The sequence below is a fragment of the Kogia breviceps genome, chromosome 4 (assembly GCF_026419965.1).
Source record: "Kogia breviceps isolate mKogBre1 chromosome 4, mKogBre1 haplotype 1, whole genome shotgun sequence".
In the NCBI taxonomy this organism is placed as follows: domain Eukaryota; kingdom Metazoa; phylum Chordata; class Mammalia; order Artiodactyla; family Physeteridae; genus Kogia; species Kogia breviceps.
Window position 1 is genome coordinate 34,942,988 of NC_081313.1, and position 23,906 is coordinate 34,966,893.

General features: G+C 43.1%; 1 protein-coding gene across 11 annotated transcripts in view; it reads left to right on the forward strand.

Moving 5' to 3' along the window:
* Nucleotides 1–23,906, forward strand: part of GHR (growth hormone receptor) — a 290,708-nt gene that overhangs the window by 193,354 nt on the left and 73,448 nt on the right. For 8 of the 11 annotated variants that reach the window (XM_067030930.1, XM_067030931.1, XM_059060884.2 and 5 more), the window contains one exon: nucleotides 9,105–9,170. In XM_067030930.1, coding sequence (XP_066887031.1) covers nucleotides 9,105–9,170 — 66 coding nt within the window. Of the gene's footprint in view, nucleotides 1–322; nucleotides 396–1,105; nucleotides 2,212–9,104; nucleotides 9,171–23,906 lie in introns of those variants that run through there. The other 3 variants (XM_067030929.1, XM_067030927.1, XM_067030928.1) reach the window with 3 other exon arrangements.

Genomic DNA, 23,906 nt, shown 5'->3' on the forward strand with positions numbered 1-23,906 from the left:
CTTACATCTGCCAATCCCAAACTCCCAATCTTTCCCTCCCCACCGCACCCCACCCCCTTGGCAACCACAAGTCTGTTCTCCATGTCTGTGAGTCTGTTTCTGTTTCATAGACATGTTCATTTGTGTCATAGTTTAGATTCCACATACAAGGGATATCATGTGGTGTTCGCCTGACTCTTTCTGACTTACTTCACTTAGTATGATAACCTCCAGGTACATCCGTATAGCTGCAAATGGTATTATTTAATTCTTTTTTTTTTTATTGTGCCAGACGTTCCGTGAAGTACTTTATATATATATCAGTTTCATTTTCTGAACGATTATCCCCACTCCATAGATGGGAATTACCTCTGATCTTCTCCCCATTCTGGAGAAAACAAGGAGAATGATATAAGGTGAGCAAAGACCTAGAATCAGGAATGTGCCAGATGGCAAACAGATGCATTGGTCAGGGGCTAAGGATCCATTTAGGGGAATAGAGAGAAATGAACCTTGGGCCCTATGGTAGTCTGTTCACCACCATATGCCAATGCCTAGTATAGTGCCTTATGCATAATAGGTGCTTGATAAATATGTCTTGTACAAACGAATGGCCCTCTGGCTTGTGTCTGTAACCCAGACCCAGTACAGTGGGATAAGTGTAATTAGTGCATTAAAGCCATACACCAAAGAGCCTCGGGACCCAATGCCAACACCTCCCAATTCCCAACTGTTACAGTGAAGGATTCAAGTGGGAAGGACACACATGATGAGACAGGTGTGACAGCGATAGTAGCTCCAACTCACTGGGGTCCCTTTCACGGAACCTGACATGGTGACATAGTGAGCAGTCCACACGTCCTTACCATGGCCTGCAAGACAGTGCAAGATCTGGCCCCTGGCACCCCGTGACCTCAAATGCTTCTTCTCGCCTCTCCCTCCCCCTGTTCCTTCTCTCCCCTTGCGCCTCCCACACCGACCTCCTTTCCAGCCCCTGGTCCCACCTTAGGGCCTACACTCTTTCGTGCTGCTTCCAAGTCTCTGATAGCTCCTCTCCCCACATCTCAGTGCCCTCCCCTGCTACCTGGCATCACCCGTTGGCTTACCTGTTTCCCTCTGCACACAGCAGACTGTACACCCGGAAAGGCAGACCTCCTCCACGCTCCTCACCGTTGTATCCCCGGCGTCGAGGACAGCGCCTGGCACCTCAGTGCCTCTCAAATACCTACTTCCCAAGAGAATAGGCTTTTGTTCGAGAAATGTTCCATGGAAATTGATAAGTGGAGCTTGGGAACAAGAGGCAGAGAGGCAGCTCAGACCAACCTGTCTATAAAAGGTGCCTCTGCCCAGAGAGCGGAAGACACAGCTTTAAACCTCTGACGAAGTACATGCCTGCCTAGGACACCTTCACCGTGCTGTGCTTCTGAAACGCTGCCTGGTCTCAACAAGGAGATCCATGAATTTGCCACATCAGCTGATCCCCAGGACTTAAAAGACCTTACTGCCAGCCTCAGCCTAGTAAATGGGCACGGACTACACACCTCGCTCTCAAAACACTGACCCTCTGCTGTAGCCAAAACCAAGCAAATGCATCTATCCAGGTGACAGGAAGGCAGGTGAGGAAGTTGAACGATCCCACGTTCATTAGTTCTTCTCCTCACTGAGCACTATTAAGGGGCTCAATACCATGAAAATGAGTTGAAATGCACTGACTTTGCCTCAAGTTTGAGCATTCACGGTCCCAGCAGGACACTTGTCATCTAATACTTTAGAATCTTCTTTTGTGCCAGTTGAGACTCCAGAGACCACAAAATGCCTGCTAAATTCAAAGCGATATGAGTAAAGTCCTGGTGCCTCACAGCGTTTCTCGAAAGACTTCCCAGTGAGATGCTCAGTAATTCGACACATGTATGTTGAGCACTCAGTATATTGAAGGAGCCGTGCTAATGATGTGGTGGGTCAGAAGGAGGAGACGGGGTCCTTGCCTTCAAACGTCCAGCTTATCATTCATTGGACAGGTCAGAAAACTGAGATACCAGGCAGGGAATAAGAAATGCCATGGTCCAGCTATTGTGTGAAAGCACAAAGGATGGAGAGATGGATCCCATCTGGGAGAACATTTTAAAATGCATCATGGAGGAGAAGACACACTCATCTTGAAAGCTGAATGGAATTTTCACAGACTTAGACGGCAGAAAGCCTTGACTTGGAGCGCTCACCAAATTTTATGGTGTAAGTATTCCCGCTGTGGCTGATTTCAAATTAATGACATCATGTCACTGAACACAGCTGGGAAGAGGTGCCAGCTCCGGCACATCATCTATGAGTCACCATCTGAGCTTTGTTAAAACGTCTGACTCTACTGCTTTAATGAGTGGATTCACAGGTATTAAAAACATCTAAGACAACATTATAGACGAAGAGACACCTCTGCCCTTTTCCCTCCACCTCAGTCTGACCTTTGAATACTCTGTCTCTCCTTCCGGTCCCAGTCCTATCCCTCTGCCTAGCCACCTAGGACTGATAGTGGTCCAGTGCCAACCTGGGTTCTGTTTGCTTCTCTTAGCAGGGCTGTGATTCCCCTGGGCTCCTGCTGTCACATGGCACAGAGGGGTGGCTTTCCGCCTGTTGCCTGGTGTTGACACCCTTGCTGTCCTCCATAATGAGAAGCAGCTTTAAGTGCCGCTAGCTGCGCAGGGTGTTTCACTGTTCTTGTAGCAGTTGGAAGGGAAAGCCAGAGGGATTGCCGGGAAGCTTTGCTGAAGGAAGATGCAAGCCAGCTGAGACCCAGCATGCATATTAACTGCTCCTTTTCGTACTTTTTTTTTTTTAAAGCACCCCCCCCCCGGTGTGTTCTCCTTAAGTCACTGCACCCCTAACTGGCCTTATCACTCAAAGAGCTACGTTTGAAAAGTCAGGCCCTAGTTTCTGTCTTTAATTGCAAGCAGATGTCCTCGGTATGTGCATAAACTTGTGTCAGGAGGATTTTTTTTTTTTTTAACTCACCAAGGAGAGCACTGCCAGACAGGAAAGGAATATGTGAAGCTTCAAGTTGTTAGGAAACTTCCACATTTGTCCACTAAGCCAGAGGTAGACCTGCGGGAAAAGAAGGTCTTTATGATTTCTCATTGCACATTGATTCTTCTTACCTCGAGGCCCAGCTACTCTCTAAAAGCATTTACAGCAAAATATGGCTGCTGCAGATTTAGTTCAGCATCTGCTTCATTTCATGACACCAGTTTCTCCTCCAAAATTGTTGTAGATTGTTTGTGAAGCAGCTTTTTTCGCATTAAAAGGTGTTTGAAACCACCAGCATCATTTCACAGCTCCTTTTTTTGTTTGTTTCAATTATCTTATGTAATGTGCTCTATGATTTACTGTTCAAGTTAGAAGAAACACATTCCCTAGTGGAGATCTGGGGAGGTAATGCTGTCTGAAAGATTCAGAGATTTCCTGTTCAGATTACACAGGCTTCTTTAGAGCTGCCAAGAGCCACAATGTGTAGGAGATAATACATTTTATTTCAGGAGAAACTATGGATGGAAATTCAATTTAGCCAGTGAGCCACAAAAGAAACGAACTTCCAGCTTAGAATTGTCACTGCACTCAGGCCCAGGACTTGGTGTGCCAAGGGGTAGCCATGACCAAGATGACCTCTGCAGCCCCAGGACCTGCTGTGTAGATATCACTCGATGACAGAGCAAAAGGAAGAGGCCTGGCTGCCAGGGTGTTGCAAGTCCTACCTGGTTCCTCGTGAACTGACCCCTGAGGGGTATTTCCGCCCAGAGCCTCAACAACCTGGCCCCATCGGTATAACTTGCCAGAATGTTTGCAGCATTCAAGTAAATCAAGTTGCGCAAGTCATGAACACCAGCTGTGGACACTTAGTGGGGGACCCCCTAGAAGGGGAACCCCACAGAGGACCCAGTGACTGGTCAGAGCAAGAAAGTAGTGGCCAGTGAACAGTTTTCCAAACGTGTCATGTCATAGGCATCACCTGGCTGGGGGATGGAGCGTGCAGGGTAAGCATATAGATTCTCAGGACTTTGCCAACATATAGATTGACCAGGGCCCTAGAGATTCAGATTCTGTAGAGCTGGCGCAGGGCCTTGGGATCTGTATGTTTAACAAATGCCACAGTTAAATCAACTATACTTCAGTAAATGAATGAATGAATGAATGAATGAATGCCACAGTAGGTCTTGATGGTCAGACAAGTTCGGGAAACAGTAGAGTGGGGTGGAGTCAGAATCTGACTCCAGTTCCAATTTGGCCTCTGCCATATAATTGGTGGGTGGCCTCAGGCAAGTTATTTCTTTGAGCCTCAGATCCCTCATTCATACAATGTAACTAATAAGATCCACTTCAGAGGGTTGTTGTGAGAATAAAAATGGAAAAAATCATCAAACGTCCTGAAGTGTGTGCCTGGTACATTTTAAGGGCACAATGAATGTGAGATGTAAACACCTCACACACATTTTTTGACTTTGCTATCAGCCAGCCCCTTCAGAGGCAGCAGGACGCTCTGGGGCATGGCATTCGTATGACCAGACAGTGAGCTTGAACTTCAGCCTTATTGCAAGGAGGCTGCATATCTGGAGGAGATATGGACTTTAAATGGAAGACTCTTCCGTGATGGTGATCATAGTTTGATAGAGAAAAAAGGACAGAAAGAAAAAAGTGGGTCTGGAAAGAGCTTTGAGGTTGAAATCTGAGCTGGGAACATTTTGGAATATGCACAAGGATAAATACACTTCAAAAAGGCAGGAAAAGTAGTCAGGCAAACTTGAGATTTACAAGGAAAGACAATTTGCTGAGAATAAACAATTTTTCTTTGATCCCCTTTTAGTTCGAAAGCCAACGTTTAAAGCATTTGTAATTCATCTACCTCATTTCTTTAGCAAGCCTTATTTTTCTACAAGGTGCCACGCCCTGTGCTTCTAACAGAGGTTACAAAGGTAAAAGCAATACCCATCTCAAGAAACTGGCCGTGTGTCATAGGGCACAGGAAAATAAGCAGTTACAGCAAAGGGTGTAAGAATGGTTTCTAGGGCTGTTGGGTGGAGGACAGCTTACCTGCCTGAGGGAGAAAGCAAAACCTCTCCGTGGAAGACTTTTTTTTCCAGCTTTATTGAGATAAAATTAACATAAAATACTGTGCAAGTTTGTGTACAGCACAATGATTTGATACATGTATATACTGTAAAATGATTACTGCAATCAGAGGAAGTCTTACAATAGAGATTTCATGACAGTTACATCATCATTATCATTATAGGAACCATAAGCTAATAATGATAACAATAGCTGACATTAACCAATGCTTACTTTATGGCAGATGCCCTGTGAGGCCCTTTACGTTATCTCCTGTCATGTAAAATTGTTGCCATATGCAGTATCTTGGTTTACCTACTTGCGTTTGCACTGTGTATTCGTGGCTGGTTCTAATGCCATTACTGCACAGCTGGTAAGTAACAGTACTCACCAGAACATAGATCCTCCCATACTAGCTTTCCTACTGATATAATAGGGAATTCACCAATTTACAAGAACTGGAATTGACGGCATTTAGACCCAGGCAGATTACCATCCCCGATGCCACTGACCCTACTTCCCCAAAGTCCCACTGAACGCATCCAGCCTGTGCAGGAGGACCTGAATAGAGTGGGTCCTGCTGGGCTTAGGGCAGCATCCTGTCCTCATATGTGCAAAGCCCTAAGCTCACAAAGTCTAGTGTAAAAACATTGTCAGATTCTTTGTTGGAAAAGATAGGCTCTTACTTTCAGGGTAGTGGTAGCAATAATAACAGTGACAATAATAATAACAATAAGAATATCTAACATTGGGCTTCCTTGGTGGCGTAGTGGTTGAGAATCCGCCTGCCGATGCAGGGGACACGGGTTCGTGCCCTGATCCGGGAAGATCCCACATGCCGCGGAGCGGCTGGCCCCATGAGCCATGGCCCCACTGAGCCTGCGCGTCCGGGGCCTGTGCTCCGCAACGGGAGAGGCCACAACAGTGAGAGGCCCGCGTACCGTAAAAAAAGAAAAAAAAAAGAATATCTAACATTTACCAAGCACTTAGTATATTGCATATTTAATATATTGCATGTATTAACTGACTTAAACCTCACATGTGTAGATAACTGCACCTGTCCCCACGTTATGGACAGAAACTGAGGTCCAGTTGTGTGCCATAGTTGGGAAGCTGAACACAAGGCTGGAGATAAGTAGGAGAAGATAGATTGCAGTTCGTTCTTAGGCAGGTCCATCATGAGAAGGTCCGCCTCAAGGCACTGCGAAGTACTGCTTCTCCAGTGTTTCAGGATCACAGTTAAGTTCTTTATTTATTTATTTATGTTTGGCTGCACCGTGCAGCATGCGGGATCTTCGTTACACAACCAGGGAGCAAACCCGTGCCCCCTGCAGTGGAAGCGTGGATTCTTAACCTCTGGACCACCACGGAAGTCCCACAATTAAGTTCTTTGGAAAGACCATTCCCAATATGCCCGTGACCTCGCCACACATCCTAGGTCAGCTCTGCTCCACCCGCTCCCTACAGATCATGGCTCTTTACATGCCTCGTTGTGTCTTATCCCTGTCTTTATGCAGTGCTTGCCTTGGCTCCAACTCCCCTTTCCCTTCCTTTTCATTTCTTACTTATCCCAAATTCAGCGCCTGTCCAAGGGGTCACCTTCCCCGGGAAGCTTGTCGGGACTCGTTAAGGGCTACCACATTGCTCCTCCGATGCTGACCAATCCTTCATTCATAGATCCTTGCCCGGAAATAGTGGGCTCACCAAGGCCAGGGGCTGTAGCTAATTCATTTTATAATGCCAGCATTTCAAAGCTCCCACAGGATATACTGGAGCTGTGATTCTCTGCTTATGGTCACCCTTCATGTGTTTTCCTCCATCGCTCGGCACTTCTAGGCAGTGAGGACAGCTTGGACACTAAAATTGACAACAGAGGGTGACATCTCCATCTGCTAAGATGGCACAGTTTTGCTCATTGTGCTTGATTTGTAAGTCAGCACCCTCTCGGCACTGGCGTAAATCTGTGGTTCTTCCCCAAGAATGCCATTTGTTCCTTTTATGCCTTGATTCATCACATACTGTGGAGGGTGTTAGCTGAGTAAGACTTTCTGCTTCATGAACATGTTGCCAAATACACCATAAGGAGGAAAGCACCAGACATCTGTCTGCAAAGAGATCAAAATCCTGGTTTGGGAAGAGTCAGGGGTGGCCAGTGCTCCCCAAGCATTTCCGGGCCTGAGGTTTGGCTCTGTGGGCTCCTTGGGGCCTCATAACTGATGCCCACACTCCATATCGGTCATCATTCTGGAGAAATTCGTCAACTTTCTTGCTGATCTGAGCCTGGAAACTGGTGTCTGTTTACTCACTTTCAAGCTGAAAATTGAGACAAACCTGCTGGATAATTTTGACAAAAATAACACATATGATTGCGTGTCATCCCATGATTGACTTAATTTTCCTCTTTTTTTTTTTGAGCTATCAGAACTTTCTCAAGGCATATACAGTTTTCAGTGAAATAGGTCATTTACAGTTGGAAGTTATACAAACTTGCCAAACCTTGACCAAAAATAACGTTCTGGTGCCCAATTTAGGGCAAGGGTTAATAAAGTGTTCTCTGATTTGTAGTAAGGGATTAAAGGCAGGGGTTGGGGTCTAGACAATGGTAATAATAAAGACTAAGGATATCAAGACAGTGAGTAGACTTGAGAGGATTTTCATAAAATGCAGTTTTCCTTTCTGGTCACGTTAAAATCAATGTGTAGTACATTATATCTACTCTAGGGAAACGTGTATTCCATTTGCTTTCTGTCATAATTCTTTATTGTATTTGGGAGTAAATGAGCTTCTACAGATGAAGTTAATATTAAAATTTAGAGAGAGACTGAAAAGAAACCCTTCCAGAGCTAACAGTCACACAGAATTTAAAATATTAATTCACCAAAGCCCCCCAAACCCAACTTCACTTGGAAGAACATTCTCACTGCTATGCCCACGCTGCAAAAACTTTCAAGCGTTAGAATTCTGCAGCATTTAGTGAAAGGATCTTAACTTCCTCTGTTAGGTTCTGTATTCTGAACTTCAGACCCGACAGCTGCTTCCTAGTGGTTAGCCAGGTGGGAGGAGTTGGTAAAAAAGCACATTAAAAAGTGGATCAGGACAGACGGACAGGATTCACCCTCCCTGAAATTCAGGGAGATGGGTGTGGGCCAGCTCACTGCCCGTGCACCTTCATTTTCTTCCTCTTCCTCTTTTCATAGCAAAGAAAGATTTCTTAGCACTGTTACTGTGGGTTTCTATTGAGGACCAAAAGCATCAGCAGCTTTGCTGCTTTGAGGTAATGCTCTGTGTTTGCTGTGGGCCTGGACCAAACTGCCTCTCTAGTAACCCACGGATAGCCTGATGGGATGGAAAGAATCTTGGAGACACCGCCTTCTCCACCAAGCCCAGATAACAGTTACAATACTTTTGTAGCTGAGGTGTTTACAGTTCAACGCATTTCAACAGTTCAATGATAACGACATTGATCATTTTCCATTTTTCCTGTTTTTAATGCAACGTAATACTAGTACCAATAAAATTAAAACTGCTTTTATAATAGATGACTCATTGCCATCTTGTGTCCTAAAGTTCTGTCCCCCTCTTGTCCAACTTCTCACTTCCCCCTCATTCCTTCCCTATTCCCAGGGTTGCTCAAATGTTTATTTCTAAGAATAAACGCTTTTGACTGAACTGTTTTTAATACTCTTTTTAAAAAGAATTTATGTTCCTCCTTGTTTTCACAAGCAAGACTTAAGTTTGGACTCAAATGTTGTAGGAAGGCAATTTTTCATCCTTCCTGACTGTGTCCAGGCATGAGACCAGAGGCAACTAAGACCAGAAGGTTTCCATTTGCTCTGAACACTTAGGAGTTCTTTATAGAGGGTAGGTGCAATTTTAGTTTGAAAAAGAAAGAAAGAAAAAGGAGAGAATTGTTGTGAGGTTGGGCCTGGTCACATTTTGACATTTGAAAATGAGATTGTAACAAAGTCACATTACACATCAGACCACTTTTTATAGGTCTAACTAATGGTTTTCTTCTCTTTCTGTTCCAGCCACACCAGCTATCCTTGTCAGAACATCTCAGAGTCTGCAGAGAGTTCATCCAGGCCTAGAGACAAGTAAGAATTTCACTCCCTTTTCTGCCTTCAATGATATTGTCCAGGTTTTACTGTAATTCAAGCTACTGTTCTTTCCCTATTTTATTTGGGATATGGTAAATGGATGAATGACTGACTGAAATTGCATGGGCAAACTAACAAAGTTTTTTTTCAGAATTTCTTTTTCAACTTTTCTGCAAGGCTGCTTCTTCCCCCCCCCCCCCGCCTTTTTTTAATTGAACGAAAGATTCTTTAAATTCCAAAGTTCTTTACAATTTTCAAGTTTCATGCAAATGATTTCATATAATCCCATAATAACCCTTTATTTCCTCTACCCCTGTTTTGCCCCTCCCTCCTTCCCTCGCCCCGCTGGTAACCACTAGTTTATTCTCTATATCTGTGAGTCTGCTTCTTTTCTGTTTTATTCATTAGTTTGTTTATTTTTCTGGATTCCACATATAAGTGATATCATACAGTGTTTGTCTTTTGCTGTCTGACTTATTTCACTTAGCATAATATCCTCCAAGTCCATCCATGTTGCTGCAAATGGCAAAATTTCATTCTTTTTATGGCTGAGTAGTATCCCATTGTACATATAACACATCTTCTCTGTCCATTCACCTGTTGACGGACACGTAGGTTGCTTCCATACCTTGGCAATTGTAAACAATGCTGCTGTGAACATTGGGGTGAGTATATCTTTTCAAATTAGTGTTTTTGTTTTTTGCGGATATATACCCAGGAGTGGAATTGCTGGGTCATATGGTAGTCCTAGTTCTGGTTTTTTGAGAAACCTCCATACTGTTTTCCACAGTGGCTGCGCCAATTTACATTCTCACCAACAGTGTAGGAGGATTCCCCTTTCTCAACATCCTCGCCAGCATTTGTTATTTGTGTTCTTTTTGATGTTAGCTATTCTGCCAGGTGTGAGGTGATATCTCATTGTGGTTTTGGTTTGTATTTGCCTGATGATTATCAGTGTTGAGCAATGTTTCATGTGCCTGTTAGCCATCCGCATTTCCTCTTTGGAAGAAAAGACTGCTTCTTTATTTTTCTAATAAGCTTATCCTTAGAGGTTAAGTAAGGCCAAATTAATGCAAAGAAAAAAAGACATAAAATAACATATTGTGGGCCAACAATCAGTTTACTGAGTTTAGGAATCTGTGTTTTTGTTTTATAAGTCCTGTATTGTATTGCATTGTCATTATTATTTTGAGATATTTCTTTACCTGTGATCACATTACCAGACAAATTCAACCAAATCGCCTTGGGCTCTGAAATTCTGTCCACTGCCCCGTGACAGCATTTACCTCACAACATCTCCATGCATGTGTTCATACCATGTGCAGGACTCAGTGAGTTGTGTGCGCTGCACAAATTCATTAATTATGTTGCAATTAATTAAGGCAAAGCCTATGTTTTCTGCTTCTTCTAAATCCCTCACGTGACCTAAAAAAGCTCGTGATCACATAGTAGGCACCTTCAGTTAAATTCTAAGGATGGATTTTCTTTTCCTCAATTGAAGTATATGCTCGAGTCCACATTATAAAACAAAGGAAGGGAATTTAGTGTCACCTGAAAATGGCAGAGTCCTTTTCTTTCTTTTTTTTTTTTTTATAAATTTTAATTTATTTATTTATCTTTGCTGTGTTGGGTCTTCATTTCTGTGCGAGGGCTTTCTCTAGTTGTGGCGAGCGGGGGCCACTCTTCATCGCGGTGCGCGGGCCTCTCACTATCGCGGCCTCTCCTGTTGCAGAGCACAGACTCCAGACGCGCAGGCTCAGTAGTTGTGGCTCACGGGCCCAGTTGTTCCGCGGCATGTGGGATCCTCCCAGACCAGGGCTTGAATGTTCACCGTGTACCCAGCATTAGCAGGCAGATTCTCAACCGCTGAGCCACCAGGGAAGCCCCAAGAGTCCTTTTCTAATAGGCAATGTAAACATCACTTTTCTTGGAGGTGACTGAAAGGGAGGGTTGGTGCTGTTCTTAACAAACGTCATCAATTCATCAGTTGTGCCAGACCGCGAACTCTACAACCCTCCTGTTTTAGAATCAACTGACATGTTAATCTGCTCCCTAATTAATGGGAGGGGTTGTAGAAAGACTAGCTGTTGCTTATGTTTGGGGTATCCCAGCCAGTATATTCCTAAGCCTTCACTCAGCAGATAATGTGACCTACTGCTGCTTTCTGTAAGGAAGTAAGAAGGAATCAGTTAAGAATGGTTTACTAATGGTGCATATGCTCCAGCCCACACTGGAACCCTCCCCAACACGCCGCCACAATACACGGCCCTTCACTTGCCCGCAAAGTGGTGGTAAGATTTCCGCAAGCCATTTTCTTTGTCAAGTCATGGGGTCTGAGGAGCTTAAGCTTTGGGCCTTGTTGAAATAACAACCTCTGAGTATGGCAGATGTGTTGAAAAAATTGCTACCAGTCATTTGGCATATGTTGATTTTCTGTCCTTGTGAAAAACAAGAATAATAGCTATTACCCTTCATCTGTGGCACGTCACACAGACACTGAGGTCCCCACGCAAGGAAGAAACCTATCCTTCCAGCTTCTCCTTATCTGAAGTTACACGCCCTCTGTCTCAGGACTGATTGGATAAAATACCCCACATCAACGGATATGTCTGTATCACGGGGCACCTTCCACAGTGCACTCACTAGGACACATGGCCACCTTTATCATCCAAGCATCTCACTGAGATGCAACAGACCCTAATGCTCCCATAGCCTCACTGTGTCACTGTGGACACAGTCACTGTCTCACAAACGTTTAGCTCCCTGCCATGCACCCAGCACTAGCCAGCTCTACACCTTGAGGAAGAAAGAAATGTGTAAGATATTGTCCTGACCTCAGAGAGGTCATATTCCCCCTAAGGAGATAGTTTTTTACACAAAAAGCTAGTGCTCAAGATCTGTCAATTCACAATTGTAATGTATACATTTCCTGTGTGCACTTTTCTGAATTCTCAGATTCAAAGCGAAACCTTGTGGAAGAAAAATAAACAAACCCTCCCAGAGTGAATCCTAGACAGAACCGTCCAAACGTAAATCAAGGCCACCACCTTTCTGCAGACCACCTTTACTTTACACTTGGGCTACCACAATAACCCTTTAGTAGCTGTCTCGCTCCTCTCTCCTTCCACACCCCACCCTGTCTCTCCTTCCTTGTATCCAGCTTCCTCTGCCAATAAGGATTTTCAGAATCCAACATATCCCTCTGCTCTACATAACCCTAACTATCTTTACTACGTTCCCCACTACCTACATTTTAAACTGCAGTCCTATCCCAAGACACTCAAATCCACCATCTGTCATCTGACCCCAGCTTGTAAGTCTAGACTACCCACTCCTCCCCAGGAACACTATGCTTTCCCTCCTCTGGGACTTTGCTCGTGCCGTCCCATCTTGCAGAACTATCATCCTTCCGCCTCACCCAGCATTCTGGAAATATAAATCCTGCCCATACTTTAAGGTTCAGCCAAAACGCTTTGACCCTTGGCCTGAAGCAGTTCCTCCCTCCTCTGTGTGTGTCTTTGAGAGAGGTCACACGATTTCATATCACTCTGAGGGGTTATATTACACACTGCTTTGGAGTGTGGTTATTTGCATATTTCTCTGATCTCCCTATCTGGATTAGGAGCAGCTGTGTCTCATTCAGACTTGTATAACTCACAGTACCTCAGGTGGTACCTTGAGCATTGTAAGTAATAAATGATATTGCAAATAAATTAAGTAAATGGAAGTATCCTTAATAGCTCCCTGGCTACCCACGCTTTGGCACTCTTATCACGGAGCCTCTTGGCTCGCGGCGGGGGGGGGGGGGGGGGGGGGGGGCATTCGTGGAGGAACAGATCCCACCACCTGTGTTAATTGCCCATTAATCACCTTCAATGTTGCTAAATCATAGGAATCAAATGGTTTATACTCAGAGGATAGCTTCCTTACAGGCAAAGGATACCCTAGGGCAACAGCAGATGAGGGGAGTGCACTGACGGGAGACTGGAGAGCCCAGGTGTAGGCCTCTTCGTCCTCTCCCTGCGCAGACACCCTGTGTCTCCGGGTCTGGAACCACTACCCGTGTGCCTGCCGAGCACCTTGGCACCAGGAAGCCCAAAGTCTGCTCGTGACGGAGTTTCCTAGAGTGGGCTCGTCATGTAGGCGCACCCTAGCTATGTGGACAGTCTTACCATCAGCCCCCAGTTCCACTGAATTTAGGTGCAAATCATAAATTTAATTATATTGCTAAGCAGCATTGACAAGCTGACATATTCTGCCCTGAAACAACTCAGGGACCCGTGACTACAGCACATCATTTATCTTTAGTGAACACAGTCTATACATAGCATTGCCAAGCATCAGTAACTCTGGAAAAAAAAGCACGCGGTCAAACCAGACCAGCTAAAATTAACCCATGCCATGTGCCACCTAACGAATTGCCCATTGGGGCTTCCCTGGTGGCGCAATGGTTGGGAGTCTGCCTGCCGATGCAGGGGACACGGGTTCGTGCCCCGGTCTGGGAAGATCCCACATGCCGCGGAGCGGCTGGGCCCGTGAGCCATGGCCGCTGAGCCTGCGCGTCCGGAGCCTGTGCTCCGCGACAGGAGAGGCCACAGCAGTGAGAGGCCCGCGTACTGAAAAAAAAATAATAATAATAATTGCCCATTGCGCTCATCTCCTTCTCTTGCCCACCAAAAAGTATCTGTCGCAGCTTCTAAGGCCTCGGGGCTTTGCTTTCTGCGTGCTTTTTGCGTGGACCTAATCCATGTGAATAGGTGTTTGTGTGGTAATGGGCACAATATGCCTTCTGCAGAGAACAGGCGTGAGAAATACTTTCTGGAAACAAAGAGCTATTTTTAAAAGTCCCATGAGGACTTTTTAGCCCATATGCGTGGGTAGCAGCATACTTCACCTATTCACAGGCTTAACTATGAGCAAAAACCCACGTATAGGATAAGAAGGATATTGACGGAGTTTACAGTTTAAAGAGGTAGGCATCTTTGTATACTTTAAAGAAGTAATGGTGCAAACTTACTACAAAGAAAGCTGCTTTCAGTTGTGGGAGAGAGTGATTAGGATGGTGAGAATCTTCTAGAGAAAAGCAAAACTGTTAGTTTTGCTAAAAGCAAAATTGTTAGTGCCCCTGAAGAAGGCAGGCTCCTGAGTTAGGCTGCTGTGGTCCCATGTGCCTTGTTTTTCCAGTAATTTCATTTCTCTCTCACAGTTGGTTTTTGGCAGAGGAGTTGATGATCGTATGGGCCAAATACTTAAGACTTACTAAACACATAGAGAAATTATTAAAAGTTTGCACATCATTCTGAGGGGGATTTTTCCTGTCATTTTTTTAAAGCCATACCTTTTCACTGCATTTGTCACGTATTACTATGAAAGTGTAAATTGTGTGATCAATGGCATTTCCACCTCAAAATAAAATGAATATCCAACTGCAGAAAAATACTGAAGTTTCACTGACTGGTGTCTGGAGCATAAATTGGTCCAAGATTTTATGAAAACAGACATCCTAAGCATAAACATCCATGACTGAGGTCAGAATGCAGTTTTGAAAGAATCCCCAAAGATTATCATATTAGATGGGCACAGAAATGAATTGCTTAAATTTTTATAAGTTCACCAACAACTTCCTTTACAATGGTGAGTTACTTTTCAATAAAGACACTTATAGGAGACAAAAATGTAATATAGTAACTGTCACTTTGCTTGTTGGGGGTCCTTACTGCACATTCTTAGCTGGACTCCTGTCCTAGCCTCCTAATTTTTCTTCCCTACCTCCTATTTTTTCCCTTTCCCAAGCCATCCTACCCTGTGCTTCCACATTCATTCTTGCCTACCTTTGATCCAGTGATTCTTCATCATCTTCAGTAGCTCCCCACTGTTTCCTAAAGTATGAATAAACTCATCTCTCTGGCATTTAAGAAGGCCCACAACATGGATCCTATGTACCTTTCTAGCCTCATCTCGCTTATGTACTACGTACACCCATGTTTATGTCCCCTGAATTCTTGCTTCATTATAGCCACTCATAATGACCCCTTTGTCAGAAATTCCCTCTTCTTACCTCCCAGGTGAGAACAATCCTTCAAGGATTTTTGTCTTTAAGGCGTAGTTCAAATATCGCCTTATCCACAAAGCTTTTCCCAGTTCCCCCAAGAGAATGCACAGTTCCATCTTAGAATCTCTGAAGCCCTTTCTTTCTCCCTCTCTAGGAGAGGTAGGATATAGCACAGTACTTGAAGAACTCAGCCTCTGCAGCAAGACAGCTTTGGTTCAAGTCCCAGTTCTATTATTTACTTCCTGCATGACCTTACCTAAGTTTCATGATCTCTCTGTACCTTAGTTCTGTGTTGTTTTGTTTTACTTCTAAAATAAAGATGCTAGGACTTCCCTGGTGGTCCAGCGGTTGAGACTCTGTGCTCCCAATGCAGGGGGCCCGGGTTCGATCCCTGGTCGGGGAACTAGATCCCGCATGCCTCAAAGAAGATCTTACATGTGCCAATGAAGATCCCACGTGTTGCAACTAAGACCTGGCATAGCCAAATAAATAAATAAATAAATAAATAAAATAAAATAAAATAAAGATGCTAATAGTACCTACCTCATAAAATTGTGGTGAGAATTAAAAGTGTTGATACGTTTAAAGTAGTTAGGATAGTACCTGATCCCATGGTGTTTATTGTATTCTCTTGTGGCTCTTATTTATATTCCAACAAGAATTAGAATTGAACTGTATGAAATTTCCCATATTCAACTCTGTTTTGGACCATCATATCATTATGTCATTTGTTTCAACCTAATGGAGACTCTTATGTGCTTTCTATTCCCTCTAATAGACTGTACTATTCCTAAGGATAAGGGCTATATCTTTTACATCCTTGTATCTTAAAGTACCTGGTAAGGACCTGGCAAATGCCGAGCGTTTAACAAACAGTGGATTTTGCATGCACACGAAAAAAATTCAAAAAATAGAAGCCAAGTTTTCCCCCCAGTATCTTAAGTATTCTTTGGCTACCATAGAGTACCTTTATGTCCTCCAGCAGTCATTTATGAAAGGAGAGAGATTAAAATATGCAGCAGGAGACATTTCTCTCGTCCATTACTAATATACTTACAGTCTTTCCCCAAAGCCTTCCACAGAACCTTAGCTTCAGGTCATGGGACCAGTGTCATGGTCTAGTCTTGAGGTGTGTCCCAGCATGTTTCTGCGTCATCACTGTGCTATACTGTGGGCACCTCAGCTGCCAAGGGAATAGTAGCCCCCCTCCTGCCTGTGACCCATCCCTGCCCCTGTAAGAGCCGAATGACCCTCTCAGCTTTAATCATTCTTTTTCATCAGATATTTTCAACCTTAAGGGCTTATTAACTGACAGGACAGCTAAACTAAGCACAAGCTGACTCTACATGTAAAAGAAACACAACATAAGGGAAGTGTGTCCGTGCAGGAATGGCATCTTAGAGAGAACGTGCAGCCTTTATTGGTTACAAAGCACTTGAGCTTTGGACACGCATTAGAGAGCAGTACTGGGAGCTGACATCGAAGCTGACAGTGAATTCTGTACAGTCTGCTGTTTATAAACAACTCAGCAAATGATTCAGTACGTAAACACACATTATTATGATCACTTTTTTTTTTTTTTTTTTTTTTGCGGTACGCGGGCCTCTCACCGCCGTGGCCTCTCCCGTTGCGGAGCACAGGCTCCGGACGCGCGGGCTCAGCGGCCACGGCTCACGGGCCCAGCCGCCCCGCGGCACGTGGGATCTTCCCGGACCGGAGCACGAACCCGTGTCCCCTTCATCGGCAGGTGGACTCTCAACCACTGCGCCACCAGGGAAGCCCGTGATCCCTTTGAAGGAAACGGTACTTATGTTGGCTCCCTCTTGCACCCAAACTAGTGGTAGCCCATCCTGACTCACAGACAGCGCTAATATCCTGATAATGCCAAGCATCCTGCAAAGACTGTTTATCCCCCTTCCTTGCTTCTCTGAGGTTGGAGGAAGACTGGTAGAATTATGCACTTTATATAAGAAGAAACAGAGGTGGAGACAAAACAGCTTTCCTAAGTCTCTTTAACAGACCAACAAGAAAGTAAAGAAGGTACCGTCAGTGCGATCGATGCTTTGTATCTGCTCCTAGATGAGCAAAATAAAGTGTAGATGATACATGTTATTGATGATTCAAATAACAGTGTTTAGTATCTCAAAATAGGGACTTGATAGTGACTTTTTCCAGGCAGAAATACTCAGATAGTGCCTGCTATTAGTTTCCCAGTGGCAGTGCTTCATTATACACTCCCTGCCTTCACATATAATCGTTGGGAGGTAAGGATTCTTTGTAAGATAAATATTAGGTCTTAACTTTTTTATCCTCCTCAACTCCCAGCAATTTGCTGAGCCATAATCAGTGGTGAGTAGATATTTCCCACCGAGTTTATGAGAGACCTGTTCTCTGTGCCTGTGCTCACACCAGCATTAGTGAACGTCTGGAGGGGGGGAGTGAGACCACAGCTCAAGGTCAGCCTCCTCGAGCCCCTGCAGGTCCTTTCTGATTGTCAACGTATGTCAGGGTTGTCTGTTTATTCTGGAACCCAAACAGTAAGAAAAGAGTTAGAAATCTGTGGGCATATACCTCAGAAAGCCTTGACTGTAAAAGTGAGGAACATTTTTTTTTTGAAGTCTGAGAAGGATGGTTAAGCATCTCTCTAAAAATTCCAGTGGGCCTGTGTGTACTCTACATACCCATTTCTAGTATGGTTTCTCTTCCAAAGCATAACACACATTTTTCAGGGGTGAAATCCAAGACAAACATTCTTTCACCCTAGGTGACCCCAGTGGGTGGTGAACTCTTTTTAGTGACTGGGAAGTTAAAGCATCCCGAAGTTGATTGTGACCTTTGAGTTCCAGACTGCAGCCCTGACGGCTTGCTTAGCTCTACAGCTTCAAAACCAACTCTGTAATCACTGCTCTCAAGAGGACTCTGGCTTCTGCACACAGAAGCCTCTCTAGGGAGAGACAGAGGCTAGGCTCTGTCATTCCAGAAAAGCCTAGGCTCTGTCGTTCCAGAAAGGCCTTTGTTCATACCAGCTCCTACTTGTGACACACAATTTTTCAGAAAATGTGCACTTTGGCACTAAGGAAAAAACCTTGAATTCATCATACAGGTGTGCCCTGATTTTAATACAGATTCATCCATGCACTGAGAAAGCAGACTACACACCATATTTATTAAAAGATTTATGGAATTCAAACATAGGTACCATTGAGTAGAAGTTCAAATAACAGTGTACCTTATGGCAAATATATGCAATATATATTTAAACCAAAAATAAGAGATGATGAATTATTAAATAAAGACCTTACACTTAGAAAATAGGTTATACAACTTTCAAAGCGCTTTTAAATATATATAATTTATAGGAAATCGATTTGCATGTAATCCACAATATGATACAAAATCAACTACTTTTTTTTAAGGTCAACAATTGTTTGAACCAGGGGTTGGCAAACTATTGTCCTCAGTTGTTTTGTAAGTAAAGTTTTATTGCAACACAACCAGATCTATTTGTTTCAGATTGTTTATGGCTGCTTGGGGATACAATGTCAGAGCTGGGTAGCTAAAACGTGGGTCCGCAAGCCTGAAATATTTACTATCTGGCCCTTGAAGCAAAAGTATGTCAACCCCTGTTATAAACAGAAAAGGATTGTTTTTATAAAAAAGGTCTTTTATGGAACTAGTCATCATGTTTGTATTGGTTGTTGTCTTTTAATCTCCTATAGAAAATTATTTTCAGTTGGTAACTGACATAAATGAGAATTCAGGATTCACTTTATGAATTTCCTTCACAGTCAACTCTTCTGAAATACATTCTATTGCAAAGTAAGATTAACAGTATCTGCTAATCAGTGTGGACTTGTACATTTTTATTATTATTGGTATTCCACCAAATGAAAGCTGAGCATCTGTAAATGCTTGGTGATGGATTGAACGGGCAATAATTTGCAACTAAACTGTCTGAGATATGTCATCATTATCACATAATATTTATCTTATGAGGAGTTACAGTCAGTGTAACACACAGCTCCAGTCTGAGGGCAGACTTGACTTTACAGGTTTGTGGATCATCCATAAACCAACTGCTGCCACTGAATTCATGCTGAAGAATAAAGACAGAAGACTCTCCTTTTAGGAAATTGTGCACTCATAAACCAGAAACCTCACAACATTGTAGTAGATGTTACCGTTCAGATGAATGGCCTTTGTGTGTCCTCAAGATGTTCTCAAGTAACATTCATGTCTTTACTGCTACAGGTTATATTTTCATTTTCATATGTTATGGAAAAGCAGCCTTTAGCTCTTCTTTTTTCTCACTTAATATTCCTTAGTAAATAGAATTTTAACACTACAAATTTGGATTCATTGGAGAGCAAATATTTGCAGGAGTGGGTCTGTGCACCTGTCACTGTGAAGCTCCTGCCAAGCAAACTCTGGAGAAATGGAGAAACACCTGGATAGCATCCTTACTGCGACAGAAGCTCTTCTTTTTCTGAATTCCAAAAGCGTTTGAAGTTGTGCGTCTTTTGCATTGAAGTCAAGTGGCTTCTGTACATACGGTAGCTTCCTTTCAGTTGTAAATTCTCAGAGGGAGAGGACTTAGTCTTCCCTCATCTTTATATGCTCTCCTCCCTTCCTCCGCAACATAAACAGGGCCTGATACAAAATGGGGGCTTACTGTTGGTTAAATGAATGCCACATGAGTTCCAGGAATGACTTGAGAGCAAATGCAGAAGGGAAGTGGAGGTGCAGGTGGGCGTTAGCTTAGATTTCATGGTGTTTTGAGTTTGACATCCTCTCCACAACACTAAGACTACTACTGAGGAGAATTGTTTCCTGAATCTGAGAGCAGCAGATGCATTTCCTCTTCTGCCATTTTTCTTTCTCATGGGGAAAAGTAGACAAGAAGGTCCTACAAAAAGTATTGGAGGTGTTTGTTCTTATCAGACACTAGTGATTGTGGCAAATTCTGTTATTGGTTTCAGTTGGTGTCCCAGGCTATGTGATGAGGACTTTGGAGTCTGGGGGGCTGGAGACCCTGTGTTGGTCCTGTGTGTGTGCACCTGGCATACAGCTGACATGCTGTGAGCTCTGATTTATCCATTTGTCAGTGGAGATATTAACATCTGTCTCAAATGGTCATTGTGAGGAGCAGATAGGTACATAGGAAAATTCCTGGCACAAAGTAGGTATGGAATAAATATTAGATGCTTGATTATTTTTACTTTTGCTGCTGCTACTACCGCTGTTACTCCTCCTGAAAAAGTAGTAGTAGTCTGGGTTGCTGGAAGCATCCTACCCACGTCCTCAGCCCACTCACCAGAGCTTATCTCCTGTTTATATTTTCTGGGAGGATAAGAAGGATGCTGGATCTAGTCGAATATATCTCATATTTGAGTAGTATATTTTTAAATTAATTTGCATTGGAGTATAGTTGATTTACAATGTGGTGTTAGTTTCTGCTGTACAGCAAAGTGAGTCAGTTATACATATACACATATCCACTCTTTTTTAGATTCTAACCCCATATAGGTCATTACAGAGTGTTGAGTAGAATTTCCTGTGCTATACAGTAGGTTCTTATTAGTTAACCTGTTTTATATATAGTAATGTATTATGTCAATCCCCATCTCCCAATTTATCCCTCCCCTCCCCCTTTCCCCCTTGGTAACCATAAGTTCGTTTTCTACATCTGTGATTCTATTTCTGTTTTGTAAAGAGGTTCATTTGTACCATTTTTTTAGATTCCACATATAAGCAATATCATATGATGTTTGTCTTTCTCTGGCTGACTTACTTCACTCAGTATGACAATCTCTAGGTCCATCCATGTCATTGCAAATGACATTATTTTGTTCTTTTTAATAACTGAGTACTATTGCATTGTATATTTGTGCCACATCTTCTTTATCCATTCCTCCATCGATGGACATTTAGGTTGCTTCCATATCCTGGCTATTGTAAATAGTGCTGCAGGGAAGATTGGGGTACATGTATCTTCTCGAATTATGGTTTTTCTCTGGATATATTCCCAGGAGTGGGATTGCTGGATCATATGGTAGCTCTATTTTGAATAATTTATTTTTTAAGGAAGTAAAATTCTCATAGACTCCAGAGAATGCCTGTACAGACCAGTTTGAGGAAAATTGATTTTAAAAATAAATTGTAATGTTGGAGATATTTCTTTTCGTCGTCACTTATCTCTGCCAAAAGAACAAAACTTAATTTCGTATCCCAAAAGACCCTTGTTTGAGAAGCCCTGCTTTCATGTTCTGCTATAAGCACATCAACCTGGACTATAGGTCAGGCTGGCCCTTTAGAGCTGAGGAAGCAGGGAGCACTTACTGAAAGGGAGGGACTGAGAGGCTTGCCAGACTCCATATGTGCAGAGGATGAGACATGGGTACCAGGCAAGAAAGATGGACGTCGCAACGAGGAGCTGGTAGGCAAGAGGGGGAAGGAGCAGCCTGGAAGCTGACTTCATTGCTTCAGTGTCTTGCCTCAGGGCTGTCCAGAGGCAGCATTAGATCAAATGTTTCCCACAGTACTTGGCACCTAGTAGAATGTTGTTCCCTTTCCTTCCTCTTTCCCCTGAAAAAGACTGTCCTTAGCTATAGAAGCAATGAAGCTGCATAGACAGCTAAAAGGTGTGCCATTAAAACAAACTTTTTCTACTTTTCCAAAGAGCAACTTTACCCCCTACTGGACTAAACTCAGACCCAAGCTTCCTTCTCTGAGCTTTTAGAACATTTAGTGCCTGGGGAGTCATTTGGCAATAATCGAGTACTGTTTTACTGCTAGGATTCTTTTATATGTATACATTTATAAGGCCCTGGAGTCCCTAACTTAAAATTTGTTTTTGCTTCAGAAGTTCGGCTGTAAGGAGGCTCTCCAAATCAAGTGTAACAGCCGCAACAAATAATATATTAACTAGTGGCTAAGTACCCATCTAGGCTGTGATAGCCTGTTTGGCTTGGGTGGTAGGTGAACTGTGGCTGGTTCCTAGAGCTGGGTCAGGAGCTCTGTGGTTTGTACGGTGAAGGAATGTCTCCTTCACCATCTCATCCTGCCCTCACCACCCCTACCCTCTGTCTTCCCCTTCACCACACTTCACCACTTACTGGGTGAAGAACCAGCTAGGGCAAAAATTCTGAAATTTTTCTTTGGTACCTTACGCCAAGTTTAGTTTTTGACTGGATAATCTTGATTAAACCATGAGTGAATAACCTCCTAGACTAGACTAGGGTCTAGTCAGCCTCAGTGTGAGAAGTTGTCAAACCAGAAAACCAGAGTAGCATGCATCAACTCCTTCCTGTCTCGCAAACCTCTCCTTGCGGAGGTATTTTTAGGAGCAGGTGCCTTATTTATTAGTCATTAGATTTGACAGGACTAGAGAGACATCCCCCACTCCTTTTTTTTCTTTTTTTTACATCTTTATTGGAGTATAATTACTTTACATTGTTGTGTTAGTTGTTGCAGTATAACAACAGCAGTGAATAAGTAAATAAGTTATACACATACATATATCCCCATATCTCTTCCCTCTTGTGTCTCCCTCCCACCCTCCCTATCCCACCCTTCTAGGTGGTCACAAAGCACCGAGCTCATCTCCCTGTGCTATGTGGTTGCTTCCCACTAGCTATCTATTTTACATTTGGTAGTGTATATATGTCCACGCCACTCTCTCACTTCCCAGCTTACACTTCCCCATGTCCTTAAGTGCATTCTCTACGTCTGTGTCTTTATTCCTGTTCTGCCCCTAGGTTCTTCACAACCATTTTTTTTTAGATCCCCTATATATGTGTTAGCATACGGTATTTGTTTTTCTCTTTCTAACTTACTTCACTCTGTATGACAGACTCTAGGTCCATCCACCTCACTACAAATAACTCAATTTCGTTTCTTTTTACAGCTGACTAATATTCCATTCTATATATGTGCCACATCTTCTTTATCCATTCATCTGTTGATGGACGCTTAGGTTGCTTCCATGTCCTGGCTATCGTAAATAGAGCTGCAATGAACATTGTGATACATGACTATTTTTGAATTATGGTTTTCTCAGGGTATATGCCCAGTAGTGGGATTGCTGGGTCATATGGTAGTTCTATTTTTAGTTTTTTAAGGAACCTCCATACTGTTCTCCATATTGGCTGTATCAATTTACATTCCCACCAACAGTGCAAGAGGGTTCCCTTTTCTCCACACCCACTCCAGCATTTATTGTTTGTAGATTTTTTGATGATGGCCATACTGACTGGTGTGAGGTGATACCTCATTGTAGTTTTGATTTGCATTTCTCTAATAATTACTGATGATGAGCAGCTTTTCATGTGCTTCTTGGCCATCTGTTTATCTTCTTTGGAAAAATGACTACTTAGGTCTTCTGCCTATTTTTCAATTGGCTTGTTTGCTTTTTTGATGTTGAGCTGAATGAGCTGCTTGTATATTTTGTAGATTAATCCATTGTCAGTTGCTTCACTTGCAAATAGTTTCTCCCATTTGAGGGTTGTCTTTTGGTCTTGTTTATGGTTTCCTTTGCTATGCAAAAGCTTTTCAGTTTCATTAGGTCCCATTTGTTTATTTTTGTTTTTATTTCCATTTCTCTAGGAGGTGGGTCAAAAAGGATCTTGCTGTGATTTATGTCAAAGATGATTCTGCCTTTGTTTGCCTCTAAGAGTTTTATA